Source organism: Falco naumanni, chromosome 2, assembly GCF_017639655.2.
Source record: "Falco naumanni isolate bFalNau1 chromosome 2, bFalNau1.pat, whole genome shotgun sequence".
Taxonomy (NCBI): domain Eukaryota; kingdom Metazoa; phylum Chordata; class Aves; order Falconiformes; family Falconidae; genus Falco; species Falco naumanni.
In genome coordinates this window covers 99,442,364-99,469,554 of record NC_054055.1, presented here as the reverse complement: position 1 = coordinate 99,469,554, position 27,191 = coordinate 99,442,364, and the positions used below count along the sequence as shown (strand labels likewise).

The following is a 27,191-nucleotide window of genomic DNA, read 5'->3' as shown; positions in this document are numbered from 1 at the left end:
GGACCAAATTAAAAGCTAGTTCTAACTTATATTATGAAAACTTTTTTTTTATTTTTCTTTTCTGTTTATGTTTTTCTTATTATACACAGTAGTAGCAGTAGTGTTTTGCTCACGCAGTTTAGCATTGGTGACACAAGAACTATTTACTTTAAAGAAATATGTAGATATGTCTGTATGTTCATTGGCTCTTTCACACTGGGTGAAGAACCCACATATTGGATAATGGTTTTGGCAACCCACACAGGTCACATGGATTGTCTTGCCACCCTCAACAGTGGACTGTACCAGATAGAGCTCCAGTGAGCACTGACAACTTGATTGGGAATTCCTCCAGATTCTCTCCCAAGATGGAGTGACAAGCAACTCAAAGGTGCACCACCCAAATAGAAGTGTTTGTGCAAGGGTGAAAGGGGGGAAGAATTCCTGGATTGGTACCCCATTTGAAATTTACTCTCACAAGATATTAAATTTCTCACACAAAGATACCAGCCAAAGGAGTCTTAATTTACCAGGGAGGTCAGAGCTGAGTGTGAGAATAGTTGTGTGTAGATGCCGGCCAGAGGGGGCTTAATTGGCCAGGGGGGTCAGAGCCGAGTGTGCATTGGGGTAAGCTGTAGAGCAGCCACAGCCAGCAGTATTTGCTTTTGGTTAGGGTGGGGTCAGACCAATCCACAGTTCCTCCCTGTAGCTGTTTGGGGTATATTTTGAAAAATATTGGAATAATTTGGGAATGATCCAATGTTAAAGAAAAAAATTAAGAGATATTGTAACCATTAGTGGCCAAATTTTAATCCTATTTCTATCAGGATAAGCAGGCAAGACTGATCAGCTATTCAAGCATTTCTGAGACAAGGAGTTGGGGTGGAGGGCTTGCCAGTTTTTGTACACATGCTGTTTGCTACCTCAGATTTGTTGGCCTGAAAACAATAATCTGTTGGCTCTTATCAGGAAAACACTGATGGGATGTACCAGCTTTTGGAAACTATGAAGTTGACTCATGATCCCTATAAGAGGTGAGACAGGGTCCCAAAGAAAGTCTGTTGACCTTTTATGAGAGGTTTTGAGATAGCCAAAAGGTGGATGGATTTAAATCCAGACAAGGAAGGTAATCAGAAAATGTTTAACATGTTATTCATTGGACAATCATCACAAGACATAAGAAAATGTTGGAGAGGGTTGACAGGGGAGGAGGAATATCTGTCTTGCAGTTGATAGAGTTAGCCTATAAAGTGAATAACAACTGAGAGGAGAAAAATTAACAAAAATGAACAGAATAGGATGAAATTGCAAGCATCTCTATTGGCAGCAGCTATAACTGAGACTGCTACAGGTAACAGGAATAGGCAGGGGAAGAAGAAGAATAAAGAGAGGAAGAGGAAGTATGGAAGTGGGGTTAGGAAGAAATCTGCAAGGTCAGACACCCTTGGGACTGAACCAGTGTGCTATATGCAAAAAAAAGGACATTGGAAGAACGAGTGTCCTACCTAGCAGGGAAATAGTGAGTCAGGGGACAAAAAGGATGTAAAACTTAATTTGTTAGAAAATTCAGATGATGAGTGAAGGGGACCAGGGCACAAAATTGACATTTTCCCAGCCAATCCCCTGGTTCCTATGAAGCTGGGGAATGAGACTATTGCTTTTTTGATAGAAAATAGAGCAATTCATTTGGTAATCACTAGTTGTAAAGGACCCTTAAGTAAAAAGACAGTCTCGATTGCTGGAGCAATAGGGAAACTAACAATACAGCTTTTCTTAAACCAACGGAATGCACAATTGGAAATACTAAATTAACTTATGGATTTCTACATATAACTTATTATACAAACTGAAAGCTCAGATAACTCTCTGAGAATTTTGTACAGCTCCATATCCCTCCTGATGCTACTTGGAAAGCACAAATTTACTTGCTGACAGATAAAACTTTAGAGGAGCCTGAAGACAACACCCCAAATGTGGTATTAAATGCAGTAATTCCCTTGGTTTCAGCATCTAAGAAACAAGGAAGAGCAAAGAATGTGTCTTCTATCAAAACTGAGGTGAAAACTGTGGTGAAACTAGTAAGGAAAAGACAATGACCTATATAAAATCAAAGCTAAGAAAGGGTTGGAACCAGTAATTAAAACCTTCCTAGAACATGGACTGTTGCAAGAATGACAATCTGAATGTAATACTCCCATATTGCCTGTAAAGAAATACATGTTGGTCCAAGATTTAAGGGAAATAAACCAGGTCACTATAGATGCTCATCCTGTATCCATATATGCTTTTAACTACCATACCTGAGAGAAATGTTCATTTTTCAGTTCTGGATTTGTAAAATGCTTTCTTCTGCATACCTGTTGCTGAGCAGAGTCAGACTCTCTTTGCCTTTAAATGGGAAAACCCTACCACTGGAAGAAAGGTGCAGTTGTGTTGGAGTGTGCTCCCATAAAATTTTAAGAACAGTCCCACTCTGGGAATGTATTGGCAAAGGAACTGGAGCCAAGACAAGATTATACCCTGATACTACTTTGCTTCAATATGTAGATGGTGTATTGGTTGGTGCCAGTGATAGAGAGCTGTTTGGAAGCAAAGATTCATTTATTAAACCAACTGGGAACTTGCAGATTACCAGGTTTCAAAAAGGAAGGCACAAATAGCTCAAGAAAAAGTTCAGTACTTAGTGTCAAGTTTCAAGGGGGCACAGAGAATGTGGAACTGGTCGAAAAAGTCTATTTGTGGGACAGCAGTGTCAAAGTGAAAAAAAAAGAGTTACAAGGATTTTTAGAAATGGCAGGATGGTACAGAATGTGGATACCAGATTTTGGACTAATGGCTAAGCCCTCCTATGAAGCCATAAAAGGTCCTGGAGAACTGTAAGAATCAATTCCAAAATTTGGAAAGGTTTTGATGAAATATAAAGGAAGTTGATGGAAGCTCCATCTTTGGGCTTGCTTAACGTCAATAAGCCTTTTCAGCTATACCTGCATGAAAGACAGCAGATGGCATTGTGAGTGTTAACTCAGGTCATTGGTGATTGGAAGCAGCCAGTCACTTTTCAAAACAAGATGAAGTAAGTAAAGGCTGGCCTGCTTGCCTACAAGCTGTAGCTGCCACAGCATTACTAATTGAAGAAGCTTGAAAATTAACTTTAGGACAACCAATAACTGTCCTATTGCCTCATGCAGTGACAGCATCCTAGAACAGAAAGGACATTACTGGATCTCTCCTGGTTGAATAGCAAGATACAAAGCAGTATTGCTGGAACAAGAAGATACCAACCTTAAAACAGTAACCTCTCTGAACCCTGCCACCCTATTACCACTGCCAGAATAAAAACCTCTACAACATGAAAGTTTCCTTAGTAGATAGTATCAAAAGATACGCAGTAGGACCAAAAATGCAGACCCTTGCAGACATCACTGTGAAAAAGTGCCAGACATGTTGTATGAATAATCCTAAAATCCAGAAGAAAATACCAGCAAAATATGTAAAGAAAGAGGAATTACTCCTGGGGAACACTGGCAAATAGATTTTTCTGAGTTACCAAGCTGCAATCAGTGTAAGTATTTGCTTGTTTTAGTAGGCATCTTTTCAGGATGGCTGGAAGCTTTCCATTGCCATTTCAATTGGGCAAGAGAAGTCGTTAAGATATGTGAATCAAAGAGCTCCTTTGCTTTTGGATTTGCTAGTGCATCAGTTTTGACCAGGAGATTTGGTTTACCTCAGCAGCTGGAAAGAGAAACCACTAAAAGAAAAATGGAAAGAACCATACACTGTTTTGCTGACTGCTTACACAGCAGTGAAAGTAGGAGTCAACTCCTGAATATATTATACCCAAGTAGGGAAAGGCCTTATGATGAAACAGTGGACCACTGAACAAAATGTAAGCTGTAAATTAAAGTTTTCTAAAGTTTAATGAACTGTACTTGGGATTCTGGAAAATCGTATCTTGAATTAGACTATACTCAAGGATTAATTTCATATTGTTGTATGCTAATAATAGGAGCTATAGTAGTAATAGAGTGTATCCAGAGAAATACTAACTACCTTGTAACGAGAAACGATACTCAAAATTGCTACCCTTTGCTCAATTATGATAGGACAATGCAGAAACCCTGAGAGGCAGCTATTAAAGGATCCTTGGGAGCCTGAAATGTGGAAATGTCTGACCTCTTGGGTACCAGATTTAAGTTCATGTATAAAGACAGTGATATGCATTGTGATTGTTGGAGTTCTAATATTCATGAGTATATATGTATTAATTCAATGTGCATGGAGATGTTGTTTAATATCGTGTGGGCCAACCAATGGCAAGTTGAGACTAATATAAGGAAAAAATATAAATTCTTCCTTTATACAGTCTTGAAGGGGCGATTTGATACAAGATACTATTTAATACAAGATACCATTTGATACAAGAAGTATTTAAATAAATATGTAAATATATATAATGAAAAACAAGAGGTCAAAAGAATTTTAAAAAAACAAAGTATGTTAATCAACCCACAGGAATAGTTAACAAGACATGGCCTTGGGAGAAGGTCACTATAAATAGGACAAGCTAAGAATAGCAAGATAAGCTCAAGGAGAACCAAATGGTTAATAAGGCCAAACATAAAATTACTTGAACTATGTGTGAACTACCCTAATTAGCATACTAAAAGATCCACCCCTGAGCAAAGAAAGCCCTCTACTAACAAATTCTCCTTCCCATACAGCCATTGGGAAGAGACTCTGTACCTTTAAATGGAGATGAGGCTCAGAAGAACAAAGAATAATAAGGGTGACTGAACATAACTGTAAAAGAACTGATAACAGTTGCTTAATGTATATGAAATGTTTTATCATGTGTTAACTGGGATGCTAGTTTTGTGCGTTTACCACCCAGCACCCATCTCTGCACTGATGTGAAATAAATAGGTATCTCCACTCTGCGAGTTGATCGGCTTTTGAACACAGGGTGAAGAACCCAGATTTGGGATAACATTCGTGACCAACACAAAAGCTGTTGACAGCAAAGAAACAATACTATCCCCACAATGGAAGGGTGAAAATGCATTGAACATTTATACTAGGTTGGTGTAAAGTATAAAACTAGCATAGTTAAAATTGCCAGGGAAGAAAGAAAGTCTTATTTACTTAGTTGGGGGAAAAAAACAAAAGAGAAGAAAAGAAAAGAACAGAAGGAAAGGGAAAGGGAAAGGGAAAGGGAAAGGGAAAGGGAAGGAGAAAGGAAGGGAAAAAGATTTAGTTAAATATCCAGTGTGAACTGAGTGCAGTGAAGCTTACTTGCATTCCAACAAAGGTGTCAAGAGATTTAATCTTAAAAGTAGCAAGACAGAAAAAAATATAAGATTTGAATAATTTGGCAGTGTCAAAGGAGGTTTAAAAGAAAGATAAATTTATTTTAGCTGCTTTTGTAACCAATATGATTTATAGTGAAGTATTTACTCTATTTCTTCAAAACTTCAAACTTTGTTGAAGTAATTTCATTTCCGACATCTAGAGCTAACAATAGGTATTACAGAAAAAGGAATTAGAAACCAGATGTCTTCCTCCCTCAATAGCACGTGAACAACCCTTTCTATGATGCTGTCTAGATCAACAAACATTCAACAATCTGATGCCCTCAAAATATAAATGGCTAAGAAAAGCCACTCTGCAATACCCTACTGTAGGTATGGTGGTTGAAGCACTTTCCTGGAGAGGAACATGTGGGTTCTTGTCCCTTTAACAGAGGAAACAGATGGATTGCCTGCTGTACTCTAGATAAATGCATTATAAGTGTGATAGTGAATGAAAGAGAATCCACCTCTCTTTTGTTCTCCTTTCACCTGAAAGTACTCCAGAAAAAAAGTGTTAAAAGTCTGAGAAAATTTGCTTTTAAACCTCATATTAGCCTAAAGGCTGCTACAAAGGTCATATTATAAATATGTGCAATGCAACGAAGGGACTTTGCCCCTTGGTGACAAATAAAATACAAATAAAAAATAATTTCTCCCATTTTAGAAAACCACTATTTAATTCCTAACAAACAGGTTTGCTCAGGCAAACACATTCCATTGGCAACATTTCTTTGGAATCTGCATACACAACAATAACACAATGAAATCACCATTTCCAGGATTCATTAGACTTAGAATCTATTTGATATAGTTTGAAACAATATATGGTCTTAGCACAGAATAAAACTTAACTCTGCACAATACTGTTTTCTTCTACTCTGATATTGTTAATTTCAATTAGTTCCACACATGCTGCTTTGACCCTGTCAGTAAAAGACATAATTGCATTTATTTCTAAGAAGTGAAGCTGAGTGCACACAGCAACGACAAAAATAACAATGTATGTTTACAGGTAGATTTCTTCTCTGACACTCCCCTTTAATTCTGCTGAACGCCACCTGTGCAGTCCCACATATGCTTCCCACAGCCTGACTGAAAACTTTCTGGTTGGAATAAATTGCCTAGCCATACTGGTAAGGGGAAGGTAATGCTAGCCATGTAACAAGCATTTTCCAAATCCTTGAAAAAAAAGATATTAAAAATGTGCTTTTAAAGTGGTTTTTTTTAAAAAAAAAAAATATCTAACTCAATATGTTCATAAAGTCTCTACTATTATATTTTATATTATGAAACCCTGTGAGCCCAACAACTTGCATTACACTAATGCAAACCATAGATGGAAACTTCCAGATATGAATAATACTTTTCACTTTCATTAGAATTTTGTTACAAAATTGAATTGCTCTTACTAATAAAAATATAAAATAAAACTTAAATAAAATAAAGTTAGGAATGCTTGCAGTATTTGAAATAGTCTCGCTTCAAAATCTCAGCCCTGGGTTCTTCTTATGCTTTTTCTGTTAAAGAGTCTATTTTCTCCCTGTGAAGGTACTTCAACACATAATCAAGTCACTTGCAGTCTTCTTTTTGGTAAGCTAAGCAGATAGAGTTCTTTAGATCTTTTCTCTGGCTCTTAAGTAGCTCTTTCCTGCATTCTTCAGTCTTACACAATTTTTTAAAATCTGAGCTCTATCAGTTTCTGAAAAAAAATACTAAGATTGAAAATATCAAAATAAGAATTTGAAAATATTAAAATAACAATTGTTATTGTGTTTCACAATAGCTTCCAAGTATATCAAACTGGAACATAAATCTGACAAGTCACATGGTGACTAGAACACGAATTATTGGAATATACTAATTATTGGTATGCTTAAAACAAGGACTTCCTACCTGGAGTTTATTCTGCTTATTATGAAGCTATATTTAGACATACCATTGTCAACAAAAAAAAAAAGATCAGTACTAGCATTATATGTGCCGTGGTTGTTTAAGGAGAAAATGTGTGTGGTGTGTGTGTAAAAAGAGAAGTTTTATTTATATCCAACTAGAGCAAACTGAAGAGTTCATCAAAAAATGTCAGAATAAATTAAATGAGAAAAGCTTTCCTAAAGGCCAGCTAAATTGCCATACAACTTGGATGCTGTTCTGCAGGCTTTGAGGCCATTAGTCTGCTAATTTAAAAGGTTTAAAGCTATTTATTGCTAATGAATGTGCTATGCTGACAGCTCTAAAGACAGAGATACTCTATTTATCTACAGGATGGGTACAGCAAAAGAATATAAATATGACTATATTTATGTCAGATCAAGGAGTGGCGTTTCTTTTGTATATATTGAAGATACTTGAAACAGTAAAATGACACTTGCATTTTATTTCCAAATACTTATTTCCAGTTACTTACATGCCTGTTCTTGAAGAAAGGGAAATAAGAGAATCAAACAAATAATTACTAAGCTAATTAATAATAACTAAGGAAGTTATCTGTTTTGTAAGGGCATAAATTTGTGTTTCTTTAGCAGTCCAGTGAAATCTCAAGCGTACAGGCTGATACCAAAACCTCCAGTGAATGCAGTGCTGTAATCATGCAATAGGTAAGTAGGCAATTAGAAGTGATGATGAAAAAAACTTTATAACCTTTATTATTATTATTATTGTTGTTGTTGTTGTTGTTTTCATTAGGAACATTCATCTGGATTGTTAGAAACAGTAAAGAAAAGGATGAATAGGTGTCTATTAATGTGCAACAGATAGGCAGGCAGCTATTGCGTGCAACAAAGTACAGCACTACAGTTTTCAAATGCTCCAATCAGAAATACTGGGAAAGAAACTAATGAATTGAGGAAAAAGGAGTCAGCAAGATAGCACAGATGTAACAAAACAGCGTTTCAAATCTCCAAGAACTATTGATGTTTCTATAGTAAAGTTCATATGATGTGCCAATGAAGGAAACCAATCAAACAAAAGAAATGGAGAAATGGCTGGGAGTACATCCTAGGGAATATCACGATTGGAGAGGAATGAGAATGACAGTTCTAGAGACAGAATATGCAAGATGCAAGATGCTTAAGACTGCAGAACTGTGAAGTTTCTAAGTACCCGGGCAATAAATGCTCATTAATAACTGCAGAATTAATACATTCAAATGCAAATGGAATAGATTCCCTTTAACTACTCAGATTTCATGAGTCAAAGTAATCATGATCTTCTCTGAGATTAAAATCTCTCATCAGCCCTTAAAAGGGATCAGGTTGCACCTTCAGCTAAACCGTTTCATCTCAGATTACTAAAGAATCGATTAGATAAGAAGAAATATGGCAAAAGTAATAGATTTTATTTGTATGTGTGTGTGTGTACATACATGTGTACAAACATACATATGTATATATACACACTTGGGATATATTACACTCTAAGACTTTATGCAAAATCCCATTTTAACTGTTCTTGGAATGAACACATTTAACTGAATACAAAAAAACTGTCTGGACCTCATTTCCACTTCTTACAGTATAATTAAACTTTTAAAGTATGATGTAAATTCTTTACACATCAATGTGGTCCTATCATACTGCTTGTTCCAAAACTAGTTTCTGTGCACATAAAACCCTGAGAAGACATCTTGATATTATCATAGTATAGGTTAGGACTTTTCTAGAAAACATGAATGCTTTTATGACTAAAAAAAGGACTGCTTTTGGCCTACACTAAAAGATGAAAAAAGAAATACCAATATGCCTATTCAAACCTGTAAATAAAAGCTTTAAAAGGAGAAAATAAAAAGCTAAGGGTTAATGTAGAAAAGTACCTTACTTGCAGAGAAAACAGAAGACATATTCTAAAGGCAGCATAGTTAAGAAATAGTGAAGATGATGTGCTATTTGGGAACAAATTAAGTCAGAAAGGTCATAATGAAATGGCTGTGCCCCATCATCACTTTTTTTAACCATTTGTCCTTTGGTATCTGTCCTATTATTTTTGGGAAAATGTAGGTTTTCTTTATCATCTTAGATCTACTTTGCCATGGCCCAGTCTCACCAGAGCTGATGAATGATGGTCTCTGTGTACCGTTTGGTCTGGTAGGAATTCAGGCCAGGCTTCCCAATGAATATAAAAATTAGTGACTTTTTTGGCAGACCCTCCTGCTTCCACCTTCTGCAACCTCGTCTAGCAAGTCAGTCCTGCTCAGTGAGGTGCAAACTAGAGAAATGTGTTGTCATGGCCATTTGCTAACTGTTAGCAGCTCTTCACTTTGTTAGAGTTTTGGATTGCTCTCCAAAGGTACTTGGCTTTCTCCATCGTTAAGCCCAAGTATTTGACTTGGGCACACTTCCTGACTTGGCTGCTCTCAGATAGTCCTTTAATGGCTGTTCTGACAGCAGGCTGGGCAAGATCAACCTACTGACTGCTGAAATTAAGAAAAAAAAATACAGTGCTTATATCTAACAGAGCATAAAACTCGCCCCTAAAATCATAACGGCTGTACTCAGTAGTTTTACTTTCAGGGGAGAATTGACAGGTCTACCAGCTTCCTTAAATTAATTTCCTCCAAGCTACAACAGTAACAGTCCTCTTTAGAGATTAAAGGAACACTGTTTTTTCTTGACTCATTTCTGTGGCCAGTGATTTTACCTATGAAGTGTAACTTTTCAGCAAAAATGTAGAGTTTGACCTGAGCTCTCTTACCTGAGACCTTATCTATGCTACCCTATTGCACAGTAGGGAATATTGAAGTGTAACACAAATTATCAATGCATACAGAAAATTTTGCGGGAAATAGCAATCAAATATGAAAGTAATTTAAAAAGTAAGTATCAGGCAAATAGGTTAGTGCTTTTTCATTGTTCATGAAAAATACACAAGTGTATGTAGTTTCTGGGCTATAGACAAGCCAACATATTCTTGTAAAACAATACATAAGTCTTCTAAAACTATTTCTTCATAAACTTCAGGAACTATTGTAGGCTATATATGAAGGGCATCAAGACTGTAGGAGTATGTCACTCTTTGTGTTGCCAAAAAATAATGCTATTAAAAGCTGGTCTCAAAATTTCCACAAAGAACATAGAAAATCACAGGTACAATCTATCTGTGATTTCCAAATGACCATATTCATATTAATGATAAGAAAACAGAAAACTTTGTTAATTCATTTTATCAATATCTCATATGGGAGTGGGAGAAGTCAACCTTGTTTTATGCTGATGAACACACAAGCCTGCTAGACCTTGCTATTCTACTCTGTTTCAGCTGAAGTTCACATTACCTTCAGCTACAACTAGTATAAAATTACCAATTACATATTCATATGTCATCTTGGTTACTAGAGCTGGCACATGTTTAATCAGGGTGTGAATCACTACCATTATAACACATTAGATAAACTGGCTTTTCACAGTATATGTACCTCAAACTCACAATAAACATAGGATAAAATGCATGAGCTTAAGCATCCTTCATTAATGATTTTTACATCTAGATTAAAAGTCAGGGTATTTATAATAGACTAAGAATGCACATAGTCACTCGTGTAGTTATCTCATACTGCAGCAGCCCAATTGTGTCTGAACTCTTTTCAGTCATTCTTAGTTGTGGGGAAGACAGAGGAATGCACCTGTCCATAGAGAGGTGATGTGTCCATCAGAGAATCATTTAGACTTTGAAATCAAATCAAGGTTACAGGTAACTGATCAGAGAAAGCAAGCTAGGGAATGCACAAGCAAATGTTGTATCAAGGAAATAGGAACCAGGGAAAGGTATGATATTTTCTTATAATAACTACCTCTTGGATTATGTAAAAAACAACATTTTCTAGCTCTAGACAAAATAAGCGTGCTGCATGCAAAAAAATTGTAATGTCTTCAAAGAATTAAGCTCTGAAAAGAGAAGTAGTTGGTTGTTCCCTGTAAGGGTTGTGTAACAGCCAGAAGAAAGTAAAAATAGTCAGTACAGGTTAGGGTCTTTGGTCTACACAGTCTTAGCTGACTGAAAAGGGCACTAAATGTGTTCCATGTGTAAGAAATGCATCTGGCAGTCCCAAAGTGCTGAACCCAGCATGCAAGAACCTATCCGATTAGGTCCAGTCTCAGGAGGCTGTTTATAGGTCATGTGAAGCCTTCATTTCAGAATGGTCTACAAGGGTTATGCCAACTAGGTCATAGCCAGCTGGAAGATCTACTAGAGCACACAGTTTATATTTTACTCAGGAGTAATTTTTTAACTAGTTGAGAGATAATGAAGAAAATTAAAGGACTCACAGAAACATTACAAGCCACTATGTTGTATGTGTAAACAACATACTTTCTTCCAAAATCTATTTCTGATTTCATGCTTTCGGTAAGCTTTATGAAAGAAATCTATTAACTATGCATCACATATTAGTAACAGCATTTTTCATTCATCAGTAGCTTATCTGATCCCTTCTAAGTTTAAATACATTACACTGGCAGCTTGTATGCCTTACACAATCACAAAGTTTTTCCCATCTTTCAGTATTTGAATGCCTTAGGATCCTCTTCTGGTTTAAGTCTTACTCCATGTATGTCTTTTATCTCTTGGAAAACTGCCATCTCACTTCTGAGTCTACATTGTGAAGACAGAGAGTAAAGCATTAAATGTAAACTTTGATAGCAAGACCTCACTCTTCTATCAGTAAATGAGTCAGATCATTTAGATGCCCTAGTTTAAAACCTTTTTAATTAATTCTTTAAAATTATCATGGTACAATGGCTCCCAAATCTATTGCCATTTGGACTTTCCAGACTTTTGCTTAGAGTTCATAATACAATGCAATGATATTTGCTACCAGTAAATGGGTCACAGAGGTAAATAAGATAGAGGCTAGAAAAAACTATGCACACAAATAAAATAGGAATGTAGGGGTTTTTTTTCATTTTTAAGTATATAGGAAGTAATCTGACTCTTATCACACAGCGGAATTTCCTTCCTGCAGTTGTTTCTAACCCCAATCAGAGAAAATTAATATGATCCTCATTTTCTAAATGGGCAACCAAGGTACAAAGGCAGCAGACAGTCTATCTCACATCTCTGTTAGAAATTACCTCAGACCACCTCAGTCCCAATGTGTCTAAGCAATACACTTCTTTTAGTAGATTAATAAAAACCCAAATAAAACAAAACAAAACAAATAAAAAAAAAAAACCCCAGGCAATTTTGCTTTATGTCTCTGTATTAACCAATAAATCTGTACAAGAAATAGAGAAATAGGAAGGTAAATTAGTAGTTGTTTGTGGTTCCAATTAATGCTTACGGAAGAAACAGAAAAGTCACAAAATGGAAAAAAAAAGTTACTTGTGCTAAAATAACATTCACTAAGTATCTCATGAAGAAAAACACACTTTAAATTAGTTCCACAGCTCTACTTCTCCACTTATAATGCAGAAATAGCTGTTTTATCATCTGGTTTTAGGAACTAATGGTGATTATCATCCTTTCTGTGAGGAAAAGGGGGAAAAAGATCAGAATAGAAAAAAACTCTTATAGACAAGCAAATCCAAAAGCTGTGTATTTGGATCTTGAAAGAAGTCAGTTAATAATTTCAACACTAAGCCATCCTGATTTACTGTATTAGATATGCGAAACAACCATGGTAAAATAGCATGCTTTTAGAAGTTGGATACAATATTAAGAAATAAATCAGAAGCAGCAATCAAAAATAGCATAAAATATTAATTTCACCATATTTTTAAAATCTGATAGACGTTAGTACCTTCTAAACTTATCATTACTTACTAACTTCATTTATTTAAGAATAATAGAAAATTATCTTAAGTATTACAGGCCACAATTTCAAAGGTGCTAGAAGCTGAAAATGACTGGTTGAACTAAAGCAAGACAGGTATTACACAATGGAGATCTTTCACTGGCTTCCTGGATGCTCAGGCATTTTTATAAGTCGTTATGCATTTAGAGAACTGATACTTTCAATATCTGAAGTTTACCCCCATCTTGAGCTTGTAGTATCCCAAATACTTTCTGGGCATATTTATTCAATAGGATGTGGTACGAGCCTTTCATGATGACAACCAAAAGGCAAGCAAAAGCTGTTCGGTTAAAAATGAAAACAACAACAACAAACAACTAAATTAAAGAAAACTCTAATGTACCAGCATAGGGTACATTAGGATCCTCACGTACTACCTTACAGCCCAAACGCAGCTTGCCAGGCATAGCTGAGTGGCCCACTGTTGGAGTCCAGTACAGAAGGACTAAGACATGAGTAAGAGAATCAGGCTTTCTCTCTTCACTTGGTCCTTTCACACCCACTGCATAGCTTATTTTCTGGTCCACCTATTCGTCCACTCCCTCCCTTCCAAAAATTATTTGAGCTGTAGCTGATGTTTTCTTATCTTTTGCTGCCCTTTGTGTGTAACTTTGGAAAAAAAAAAAAAAAAAAAGAAAAATAAAAAAAAAAAAATCCACCTTTTGTGGAAATAGAGACCAAGGCTATATCTATTTTATGGTATGTCACATGTAAAGTGAGCAAAGGTATTCACTTATGAGCAAAGAGATGGTGGCAAAAGCCAGTAACAAGCAGTTGCAAGGAACAGTGAAACTGAATAAAGAGAAAATAAATATGGTTTAAACATCCCTCAGCAGTTTATTGTGAAAATGGTTACAGTTAAGAATAAAAATTTACCTGTTCAATCCCCCTACTATGGTTTAGTTCTGGGAATAAGACTGAAGGCATTATAGATAATCCCTTGATAATGAAAATGAAGAATAAGCCATCCAGCATGATTTTTAGAAACTCTTCCCATTTTTTTTAAATTCATGTTACTGCATTTATTTGTATTCAGTTCTTTCTTCAATATGTTTTCATTAAAATATTCCCGCTGAGAGACTATCATATTAAGCTGCTTTCTTCTGTACAGTGTTTATGTCATTTTCTTTGACTTTAATACCTTTGAGATAATTGTTAGTGACAAAGCATAGCAATTATTCCATAGATGGTTTTACCCACTATCACAATAAACGTGATTTGATCTAACTCCCAAGGACACGCCCTAGACATCAATTGCAACTCAGCCTTTTACACCTATTCCCTCAAGGCAGTGCAAGATCTATTGTTTTGATAGAGGGTGTCCTGATGCTAAAAGCACCTCAAATCAGCAAGACCATAAACGTACCAGTCCTTTTGAATCGGATACATTATGCCTGGAAGCAAGTTATTTTGGAGGGGAAGTCCTCCATAATTTGGCAATTTGAACGACTTAATATAGCTTAGTTATACTGTTAATTCCAACATGATGATAGCAAAAACTTTACATGGTCTATACTTTCAGTAAGGATGAAACTTTCGTATGCTTAATGTATTTTGTCTAAGTGAAATAAAAGAATGCAAAACATTTTGGCATTTTGCATGATTCAGCTGCATAATACAGAAAATGGAGAATCAATAGCATTCGCTGAAAAAAAAAAGTCTGCCTCTAAGTTGAAGCTATAAATTGGAAGGACAAAATTATGCCTTTTTACATAGGAATGTCTCTGCTAACTCACCATAATCAAACAGATTAAATTCTCTAATTTGGAATTAATTCTGCCATTGAATGCCTTGTAAGAATTTGAAAGAAAGTATTATTATTCGCTATTCAGTTACAAACTGGTGTATTCCAAGTATGCTTCTCACCTAAACTTTTACTATTGTATAATAAAAAATTAATTTCATGTAAGTTTGTGAGTGCATCTTTTGCTTGGATAAGTTTTATTCTATACATAAATGCCTCAATCCACAAAAACAGAACGAACGCTCTTAATGTTATTAATTTTCATTTTGGGAAAGGTGGAGAGGATCCCTTCCTATCTGCTTAAAGGGCATAAACCAGCACCTGTTTGCATGTTTTACTACTCTATTCACCAGCATCATCTGCGGCGCGCTCGATGTCGAGCAGTTTGCTGGTAACTTGTGCTCCCTCTGCTGGCTGAATAAAGCATGAAGAGCAACCGAAAACAACCATTGGGGCAGCATGACAAATGCTGAATTATTATTTAAAATATCCTAGCCACACTAAAAACACCACATCAGAGGATAATTTGATTGTAATTTATTTGTAAGAGGATGAAATGTATATATTTGGATTGGGTTTTCATTTGCCCTACTGCATATTTAATAAATCAGACAATGTATCCATAATTTCCAGCTATGATGATAGCTTGTAAACATTACCAGTGATTAATCGGATAGTCATTTGAGTCAGCACAAAGTAATTTCTCTCCATTAGATTAAATATGTCACACCCTGTCAATTAAAAATCCATTTAACACCAACCCAGCAATAATAAGCATTTTGGAACGAGGCACCAGAAATTCTATTTGTGACTAAAACTCCCTATATATAGTGTAGGAATTTGGCTTAGCATTGCAAGTAAATTTATTCTTCACTATAAGTTTGCCTACAGCAAGAGCTGTAAAAGACAAATTTTTCCTTTATTATAATATTTCTGTAATGGATTTTTAACACATCAGCAGCAGATAGCTGAAAGCATTAGTTCATTTTCATCCTTTTATAATTATTTCTTATTGTTTGCCTCTTTGGGTACCAGCAGCAACGTCCGGATTAAAAAAAGCCCTAAACCCTAAAAATATAAATTCATTCATATTCCCTCAGATGATGATAATATCACAAACACAAATTAAATATTTTATCTTTAACATTCTTTTTTTTCCCTCTCTCTTTTTTTCCTCCATTTGAATAGCAACTAATGCATTCAACTAATAGTATCACAAAATGTGAATATATGTAATTACTTATATGCCATTATGAGATTTTTTTCTGGAATTGAAACAGAACAAGGTCTTAAAATAAAAAGATAGACAGGATGAGTTTGGTACAATGCTCTGGGTGATGCTCTGTTTGTGTTGAGAAAGGAATGTACTCTGAATAATTAGAAAAGAGAAGGTGGGCACCTGAAGGAAGATGAGGAGACCATCAAGTCAGGAAATCATTGAACAAAGAAAATTGAAAGGTCTACTCCACCTAGATCCCACCTATTGTGAATGGAATGATTAGGTGTCAAAATCAAATGTGAAGATGTTGTGTAACCTCTCATGAAAACTGCATAAATTACCTGACTTTTCACTGAAAACTTTGGAGCTAGTTTGCCGGTGCGAATCGGCTAGCTCCCCAGCGTTGCACGAAATAAATACCTTTGCTGCTTAAAGACAAAATTCGTCTCTAAGCAGTTACTCTGTGCCGTTTTGGCATCAGAATCCTAAGCGAGAAGCACTGCTGTAAAGACTAGGAAGCTGGAGATATTCTTTCACTTTAAAAAGGGTGAAAAACCAAAGTACTCTGCCAAAAGCTATTACATTCAGGAGAAATTTTTGTCTTCATATCAGTTGTCAACAATTTTGTCAGGAATTAAGGAGCAAATGATGCACATTTGCTTTACTTCAAATCTGTGTTAATTTATTTTGTAAATACTTAAAAATTTCTACAACAGAATTGCAACTTCGGCTGGTTCACACAGAACCTATGACTATCATATTGATGTGCGGACAATTCCTTGAAGTATTTCCACACATGTGGACAGATTTATGAGCCTTGTGAGCTAGCTGATCTGTTCAGCAAGCGTTGGTTTTGTTTGAAGCTACAATTAATGTGCTAAGTAAAAGAAACCAAATTTCAGTGAAAAGATACAAATAGTTTTCAAAACTTTGTAGCATTTGCAAAAAATACCTGAAGGAAGATTAATGATGTCACAAAGCCTTAATAGGAAATCAAAGCTAATAGAAATGGTATAGCCATGACATTGCTAAGGTCTGAGCATGTTCCGCACTATTCACTACTCAGAAGCCTGCCAAGGACCCACTGCACTGCCCTAGGACAGAGGCACTGCTCAGTGTTAGTAGGTGTCATGTTCTTTTGTGTTTTGTCAGAAAGCAAGAAGACACAAAGTGAAAACCAGCAGCACACAAAGACATGTTTTGCAGAAGTGCAAAGGAAAACTACATTAAAAAAAACAACACCAAAAAACAAGACATACCAAAAAAAAAAAAATAAATCCAAAATATACCCTTAAGAGACAAGTGGGAGTCAATGGGCAGAATAAAGTAAAATTGCCTGTCTGATCTCTCCTGACCAACATGACTACAGACGCTTTCTTTTGCATCGCTAAGCCAAATGGCACAGCCTCTACAACTCCAAAGGCACTGTCTCTGACTAAAAGGATGATAACATTAATTTGTCTTTGTGGAAGAAACATTAATTCATGGTGGTTTAACCCCCCATTCTAGCAGGTTTTTCAACATAAGGCAATGATGAGACTCTAGGAAACTGTGCCAAAAATCCTGTTCAGATTAGACAATGTCATATTGCATGCTGAGTCTTCTCGCTAGGCTTCACTGCGTATCAATTCCTGGAAAGGCCTTTTGGGTGCAATCCTGTAAAGTGCCTGTGGAATGGGCAGCTCCTGGAGGGACGGACAGCATTTTGAAATCAGCAACTAAATCTGAATTTAACTCTAAGGATTTAAGAACTTTATTTCATCTAGATTAGAGTTCTGTTCTTTGGTGTCAGAAGGTATTTGTGACTGTTAAAAGCAAGAATGTAAAGTAAGGGACTGGATTACCCACAGCTTTATCCTGGTAGGCATAGTCAGACATATGCCTTCTTCTTTCTCACAGATGTTGCAATATTTGTGGATTAGGAGGAGGGGATATACTGGACCCAAACGGTGGAAGAATTGGCTTGGAGTGCTCTGACACAATGGGGAGTTTATCTTCCACAATGGACAGCAATTTTCTCTCCAACGCTTAAAAGTTTATGGTTATGTTCAAATGGGATTATATGCAATAATTCCAATAATATCATTTTGTATTGCAATTTTTATCTACTCTTAATGCCTCTCACTTTGGAAAGTGATAGAAGCATTTTACAAAAGGTTATGCCTTATTGTGTATATTTTTTGTACAGTATAAACTGAAATACATTTAAATAACAAGAAAATTTTAACAACGAATTTGTATTTTTCTAAACAAGACAAAGAATTGACTGAAAGACTGAAGGTTAAAAATAAATCAGTCATTGACAAAAACTGTGACAATTTTGAAACTGAGAACAAAATCTTGTTACATTCTGGTTTGTCTCAGAAAAAATATTTATCATATGAAACTGTTCAAACATTATCACCTATTAAAGAAACAGTGCTAAATATGATTTAAAAGATATTTCAATATTTTTAAGAATAATTAAATTTAAATAATTTGCTTTTTAAAATACTTCACAAAACAGAAGTAAAACTCTATGTTCCTATACCAGTGACACTAATTATAATTGACTTTGAAAACCACATAATAGAGGTTTTGAGGAAGAATCAATACTATAAACATGTAAACAAGAAATATTGGATTCTTGACTTTTTGAAGCTATATACAAAAATGCTGGATTTGATTTCATAAGTAGCTAAATTTTAACATGTAATGAAGAAATAATAGAATAATTGCAATTCTGAGATTACCTGATAAATGTCAGATATGCATCTACTGAAATTTGAAATTACATACAGTTTAGGAGAATTTATTGTATAGAAATTCAGGTTTATTTGTAAAATAAAAGTTACTGTCACTATTATCACCTACTAATAATTCAACAAAAATAATGTTCTATAATATTGTACTATCTTATACATTAAGATACTATTTTTATGTATGGACCCTTATTTCTCATATTCATAAAGAAGTCATTGAAAAGCTTAGGATTTTTATATGCCATGTCACCAAATAATTGTAAAGGTGGGACTCACCTTTCTAGTACCTTTCCACACACACACACACAAGGGGGGAGAAAATTAATTTTTTATCAATTAATTTTTATCAGTATAATTTGGTAAGAAGACATTTTCCAAGTTAAACAGACATTGTAATTCAACAGCAATGACAAGAAGGTGGCTGCAAACAGTTATATTCTAAGAGGACATTCAACTAATATGAAAAAGTGGCACAGTATGCAAGTTATAGAAATGACCTAAGAAACATCTTACCAGCTTTGTTCAAGTTTTTAGTTTCTTTATTTCTTAGTCAAATAGACACAGTCTAAAGATGCGGGTACCTTTCCTTCACATCACTGCCCAGAGAAGGAACACTGTTGATCTCTTTGCTCTTGCCCAGGACTTTTTATTTTGTGGTAGCCCACAGTTAATATACCACTAATCCTGGACAATAAACTCGGTTTCCCTATTCTAGTGAAAAATTTATGACCTAGCCATTCAGACTTAATAATCATCATGGCCTACCACCTTATTTGTTGTCACTTCAGCTGTATTTATTGTGATGTAAATGAGATGACCTCACAGAGCATTTTTAGCCAGCAAACCTCAGAAGATGCTAAGTACTTCATTAGTTAATCCCTAACAGATATATAGTGGTTGAGTAGCTACTCATTTGTGTAAAATATACCCTTTATCAATATATCAAAATAAGTAAAGTAGATAAGCTTACTATTGATCACACAAGACAATAAAAAGTCATTTCTGTTTTGATCTGAACAGAACAGGTTTTGAACAAACAAGTAAAGACTTGCTCATGCTTTTTTGATTATTTACTTTTTTTTAATCTTACATTGCTATTAACATGGTTTTGAAGTTTTTCAAGAAAGAAATCAAAATTAAGAGTCTTTTCTGTGATATTTTTTTTTGTTATTTTTTTTTCCCAGTTATGATAGGAGTTATCAATCTCCTTCAGCATCCACAGATTCAAATGATAAAGGCCAGGGATTAAGCACAGCCGATTAACAGTCTGTGTCCTCTTCAATCTAGCATTTCCACTGTAGATAAACCCATATTCAGACTGAAGTTATAATAAACAGACTGTCCTCAATATCATTTCCCTAGATGACCTCCTCAAAACTGACATTCAAGTATTCTTGTGGAAAATTACTGTTTATAGTAACTAGAAAAGCAGACAAGAAAATATATACTCACACAAATGATTCTGAAGATCAAGCCAAATATTTAGAAAGCAATTTGGATAAAATGATAATTTTACTATAAATACTTTATTTGCTTCAGTTCTGAGTAATTTCTTATGATTATAGGTCTGACATATAAAACAAAACCAGCTTGCTAAATTTTAGTTCTATTGCTTGTACTGTGTAACTTTAAAATAAACGCATTATCATTTATAGGTATAACTAAAAAAAAAAAAAAAAAAATCTTGATGGATTATAGTGGTTGCAATTCTTTCCCTTCCAAAGGCAAATGAAAACAGACATTGAAATTTTCCAGCTACCCTGGATTCTCTGAAATACAAGTGTAACTCTAGGGAAAGTGTCAGTACAAGCCATTTGTCCAGTAAAGAACACCAAAAGAATAAAAATCCACATGGATAGAATTGCAGAGATATTCTGTTAGTATATGTTTTGTTTTCTATCATAAATACTATTTTCATCTAAACTGAAAAAAATAAGCCCCTAAAAACAAAGATAACTTTTTACTTTGTAAGAACATACTAACATGGTAAATTCTTGCAGGATTCTGCTGCTATTTGACATTTGAAATCCAGAATCTTATGAGCCAAAAGAAAAGCTATGATTAATACAGATATAAAGTGGGTACAAGGCATTTTAATTTCTTTACCTAGATGCTCCAACTATTTTAAGGAACTATAGAATTTCATGTCATTTAATTTCAGTATATTTCTTCAGACTAGAAGAGCAAGATTTCAGAGTATTTTATTCTAAATAACTAATCTTATCTACCTAGTTAAAGGGACTGTAGTCTACTCCTATTTCCATAAAGTTTATACTGGCAGAATTCCATTGAAGCAATTCTGAAATCAGATGAATGCGTGTGTGCATTTATTCTTTAGTTCTTTTGTTCTAAGTATATGATCAAAGTTTGGTTCCCTTCAATCAAACCACACAAGATACAAGAAACAGGTCAGGCTATATAGTGCAAACCCCACACCTACCCCCAACAAAGCAACCCCCCCCCCCCCAAAAAAAAAAAAAAACAACCAACACAAAAAACCAACCAAAAAAACAAAAAACAAAACCGCCAAACTTAGAGCTGCATTTTGATTAGTTATTCCCTAGAATTGATTTGAAGTATCTCTGCATGTGCCCACAGTTAATTCATTAGCTGTTCACCAATTCTTTTCACCGAAATTAAAAAAAAAAAAAAGAAAAGAAAAAGATAGCATAAAATTATTATTCAGATTAAGTTTCATAGTCAGAGCATTAATTAGGTTTGAGTGATTCCATCTGCTTTTTCCTTCAGACAGAAAACAGTTTCAAAGCTTTTAAATAAGTCAGTACTTGAGAAAGAATTGAAAATGTGAGTTTAACTCAAAGTCACTCACTTTGAGAACTTGTTTCAAAAAGTAATTTAATGGTCTGTCTTCGTAACAGTGTAGCTCATTTTTGTCAACTAAGACTCATATAATGAAGTATAATGTATTTAATCAGATTGTATGGACTACAATTCAAAAACATTTATGTTTAGTATGATTTGGAGACACTAACTTAGGAGATGTGATTTGTAGGTCGGTTCTCCTTAATCATCTTTATGAACAGAAGGTTGCATATTTTCCTCACCAAAAAAAGCGACACTGAGTTTTATTAAACTAGTGATAAGATATATTGAATGCAATTAAAACATCATGTACTCCGTTTATTAATTTTTAAGTTTCTCATTCCCAATCAGAACCTGTTAGAAATGCTTGTCATATTGTACAGGAAATATCTTGCCTTCAGCTCATCACTGACACCAAACCTTGTCTCTCATTATTCAGCTACATGCTCTTTTATGCACAGGTTTATATTTTGAAGAGGATACATAAAAGAAAATAGATTCCATTTACATGCTATTTAGTGTAAAGAAAAAGAATCTAAAGGAGGAAGAGTAAGACACACTTTTTGCAGAGTTAAGTTGGTTAAAAGATATACAACAGGTAAAATTTAGTTTATTGGTCCTTTCTATTTTAGTCTAACAGCAAATGCCATTAGCTATTACACGCCAAGTGAGGGATTTTAAAGGTGGTTAGTCATTCAGCACATGGTATTTTATTTTTATCCATTTGATACCAAATAATTCTTTTCCTAGACATTTGTATACATTTTGACATGTATAATTACCTGTCTTCCTTAATTAATGAATGAAACTTCTTATTACTAGATTGGAGGAATATATGAATTTACTAACACTGGGTTTTACAATAAGACTGAGTTTGCAAAACTGATATTCCTTTCAGTATGAACAAATAAAATCTAAACCTGAAATGCTTTCTTGGGGCAAGCTTAACCTAGTCACTAACTAAAAGCTGCAGGATAAAATGAAGAACATAAACCAATTTGGGAATTATCCATGTTATTATCCAAGGAGCGAGATGCAGTGCAACGAGACTGGAAGAGGGAAAGAACTGAGCAGAAAGATCTGCTCCGTCATCTGCATGCACGTGTGTGCGCGTGCACACACACACAGCCCCCCTACACACAGTTTTTCTTTTAGAGCACTTTTCATTTAAGTAGCTTGGTAGTATTCATGTTTGCAGAGCTCCCAGTATTCCCAAACCTTACCGCTTTATTTTTAGCTTTCAAGTTTTTGCTTCAGCTGATGAGAACAGGAAAAGAAGGTGGTATGTTTTATTGCTGGTAACAACTTGGAAATTCTGAGTAAAGAAGCCAATCAAGGCAGAAGGATTATAATAATTGAAGTACAACATTTGCATATTTAAAGTATGGTTACTGAGGAATAACAATCCTTTGGTTATGCAAATCAACTCAGCTAAAGTGAAGGGATTTGCATATCTGGGAGAAATCTGTCACGTTATGCATTGGTAACTACATTCTAAGTGGCTGAAAGAACTGGCTTTTAACAGAATATTAAATGAAATTGCCAGTAGAATATTTTATTTCCTTGTAACACAGAATAAACTTAACTGATTTGGGGCCTGAAAAAACAGGTATTCTTGTTTGTAGGAAGCAATATCATTCATAATGACAAAAGATACATTCAGCATGCCATAAAGCTAGAATTTTTAAGACTGAGATCATGAAAACTTTCAAAGAGTTGTGTGTTACCAGTTGTGTTCATCCTTTATGTCTATAGAAAGTGGTTTAAAGTAGCCCTTTTGTGACAGGATTGCAGAAACCATGAAATTTTAAGGCCACCTGTTAAGGTCTGCATAACAAAATAATGTGTACTTAATTTTAAATTTGGTGAATGAAGAAAACCAAGTTGTACTGAAAAGTTTCATAGCTACAGATCCTGGAAAAAAACCTGCAGACTGAACTACTATAAATTTTTTTTATTCTCTATTAAAATCAAGCAGAGTTAGTAGATCAGAGGTATTACAATAAACCTAAAGAAAAATAATAGGGAAATTGTCCTCTAAAAATTAGTATGTGGCAGTATTTGTACCATTCATGCATGGGCAAATAAATATGTTACTTCTGGTTAATGTTTAATTCCCCTTTCCTCTCTTGTGATTGATACTCAGCTGTAGTTCAGATGTAAATGTAAAGCTGGCTTACACACTCTGGCCACTGCCTGCAAAAGAAATTGCGGTTTGGTGTTACACTGAAACATGAGCGAGAATTCATGCAATTGTGTTCAGTCTACGAAGTATTACTTATAATGCATGTTCAGAGGCATGATCAATTTCCACAGACAAACCATGGAGGAAAGTGAACAAGGTGCTTTAAAGACCTGGCTACCGCTCACATGCAGAACTTGTGAGTGAACTGCAGTGTGGTCTTTAGAGTACTTACCATCTTCTGTGGGCACATAGATATTCAAATACAGACAGTCTTCATTTTGATCTTGAACGTATGTCACCACAGTATCCAGATTGGCTGTAAACCAGACGGGCAGCATGTCATTGAGCAGTGACCTCTCATCCAGGTACTGCGGGCAGACGGCGGCAAACTGTGTGGCGTTGCGGACACCCGTCCAAGACGATGGTGGCTCCGGGGGCTGAAATCGCCTTTCTCCAGTAGGAGGAGAGGCATAAGGAACACCCAGGTACTGCTCCACTGGACCAAGGATCTCATTAGGCAAAGGTGTTCTTAAGCCACGTATTTTGCCGTAATTCGTGGTAACAACTGGGTATTGTGCTTGGCCATCGATGAGAGTAAATCTTATAGCCAGTGCAGTTATCCACAGGAGGAAGTTAGAATTCAACATGACACACACTGGGGTGAAGATCAAAGGCAGCCATAGGAGTCCCATTGGTTTTGACATTATTTAAATCAACATCAGCAGGGCTCTTTTTTCCACAGCCAGGAGAAAAGTAATCAGTCAAGGAAAATGAAAACTAACAAAATAAAAAAGTAGTCAGAAGGAGATGAAGTGAGAGAAAAAGTAACCTTGTTCAGGGAGCAAAAACCCCAAAGCTGATGCGTGGTAGGTGCCTCAGCTGACTGGCTGCAGACAAATCCCAGTGTCAGAAGAAACAAGGGACTGTTTGCCCCTAAGGCCCATCCCAGATTTCAGCTTGGCTTAATCCTGGCAACACACAGCACTTTCCAGCAACTAGTGTGTGGGGAGATCTGCAGTTATTCCACTTCCCCAGCAAAATGGCTCCTTCTGGTGAAGTCCAGCCCACTAAGTCAGCCTGTGGCCAAGAGAAAACAAACAATTCAAATCAACAGAAACATTCATATTGGCATAAATCTAAAAAACCCACACCAAACCATATAATTAAATTTACACACCACTTCCATGCCAAAGCCCACAAATGTTTTATGAACTTTAGGCACCATGGTTAGCTATGTGTCTCCAAAGATTTGTAAGGTAAGAGAGCTGAAAACTAAAGCCACAGACTTGTCAGAGGTTATGGCGCAAACCAAACATTTCCGCTTCTGTATACACTTCCAAACAAAACCACAGCCCAAACACTGCTCCTTTCAAGAATGGCACCACATTTAAGTGCTAGCTTCAGGGTATTTTCTGTCCTAAATAAGCAGCATCTCCTTTTTAAGCATATTTGCACTCCCACAAGAAACATTCATTAAATGTTTTGCCACACTGGATAATCTCTCTTTGTTGCGATATGACTTCTATAGAGTATTTTTCATGGGTATGCCTACTCTTCTGTATGACATCCTAATTTACCTCCATCTAATTCAGAAATTCCAAATAATGTAATAGCATTACATAAGTTCAAATCAAGTGTGAGAACAGTTACTCAATATTAGATACAAAATTATTGGTTTTCATATCTGGGTTGGGTTTTAGTTTTTTGTTTGTTTGGGGTTTCTTGGGGTTTTTTTTTTTGTTTTTTTGTTCTATGTCTGACAAAAAGGAACACTGGAAGCTGAAAAGAAGAACAAAAAAGCATGATATAATCTCTCAAGTCAGATTTTGACCCACATAGTGTTACAATTATGTAATATTACATTCTTGCACGCTCCTGCTTTTAATTTTTAGACAGAAGGCAATTCATAAAATAATTCTCTTAATTCTTAATGAAAAACAAGTCACACAAATATGCTAACCATTACAAGTAGTATAAATAAACACACAGCACTTCTTAATACTTACATTCTCCTCCCTGCCCCAAGAAATGAAAAAGTTCATTTTTACCCATTATTCAACCCAAAACCACAGATAATTCTACACCTAAAGAGATCCTTGTTATAGGAAACTGGTGCTTACCATTTGAAAAGATGAACACAGATTTAGAGATAAAACTTATCTAAGTGGACTACCAGGTCCACTTTTTTCAGTCAGGGCTTTGTCTCACAAAGATGTACAATTAATTTTCAAAAGCAGAAAAAAACAAATTAAGTAGCTATTGGCAGTGATCTCAAATTAAAAAAAAACAGTCCTAAAACAAACCATTAAATAACCCAAACAACCCAAAAATAACCACAGCAGACATCTATGCAGATTGTTTAAGACAAGGAAAGTCTTTTGAAAGAAAGATATTTAATTCTTTCACAACCCCTGGAATTCTTCAATTATTTCATTTTAGCACTCATACTGCAAAATTTTTGAAACACCTGAACAACAGAGGCCAGAAAAATATCAGATATGTGTTATTTATGGTGAACCAAAGGCTCTATTGACACTTTCACTTGTAGATAATAGGCTTAAATTCTGTCTCCAAAGGACTTGCAATCTAAGTACAATTTCTGAAAGACGAATCAGTGACAGCTTCATCATGTCTCTCAGGGCACCACCAGGGCCATTAGTCCCTTCCTGAGCTGTGCTGCGGGAAGCCCTGTGCCCAGACCTATGCCCAGCCTGGATCTTGCCCTGACTAGGTCCCCAGATTGACCTTGGACCTGACTCCTCACCCTTCCTGGCCTGGTAATCATTGGACAGTGGCAGGGTCCTGTCCTTGTCCTCAGCCTAGCCTCAATGGGTTCTTTAGGAGGATGCCCCATCAGCAAGAGTATCGCCCTGGCCCATCCTCCCCCATGGGACAGCCCCACTCTGGTTGTTCCCTGATACTCAAGAGTGGTCAGCCAGCTACTGGTCACTCAAAATTCCTCTTCAAGCATCTCCTTCCCCTCTGATTTTTGATACTGTCTTTTAACAACAGAAGTCTGCAGCAGGCAATTGATTTTGGGCAGTGTTCCCTCATGCTCTCTCCCATCCTGACTTTGGTACACTTTTCTGACCATGCAGCACAAACCAGATTTTCCAGTCATACTCAAATGAGGATTTAATCTCTCTTCAAGGAGGAACAACAGATCATATTCCCTTGATAACCACAATGCAGAAGTTTGTAATAACATAATAAGAAAAAGAAATGCAGAGTAAAGCACTGAGAAAATTGAGAAGGTAGAAGGACAGTGATCAAGATAATGAAAAAAAGACAGAGAAAAAACCTTGTCTGGACAAACAGCAAATGCAAAAAAGAGGAAACAAAACAAGAAAACAAACTGGGAATGACAAA

General features: G+C 35.7%; 1 protein-coding gene across 2 annotated transcripts in view; it reads right to left on the bottom strand.

Annotated features, from left to right (window-relative positions):
* The window catches only part of NLGN4X (neuroligin 4 X-linked), a 188,842-nt gene that overhangs the window by 108,159 nt on the left and 53,492 nt on the right, over nucleotides 1-27,191 (bottom strand). For both annotated transcript variants that reach the window (XR_005826201.1, XM_040582805.1), the window contains exon 3: nucleotides 24,055-24,899. Coding sequence is in view for 1 of the 2 variants with exons in the window: in XM_040582805.1 (XP_040438739.1) it covers nucleotides 24,055-24,526 (472 nt within the window). In the remaining variant the exon portion in view is untranslated. The remainder of the gene's footprint in view (nucleotides 1-24,054; nucleotides 24,900-27,191) is intronic.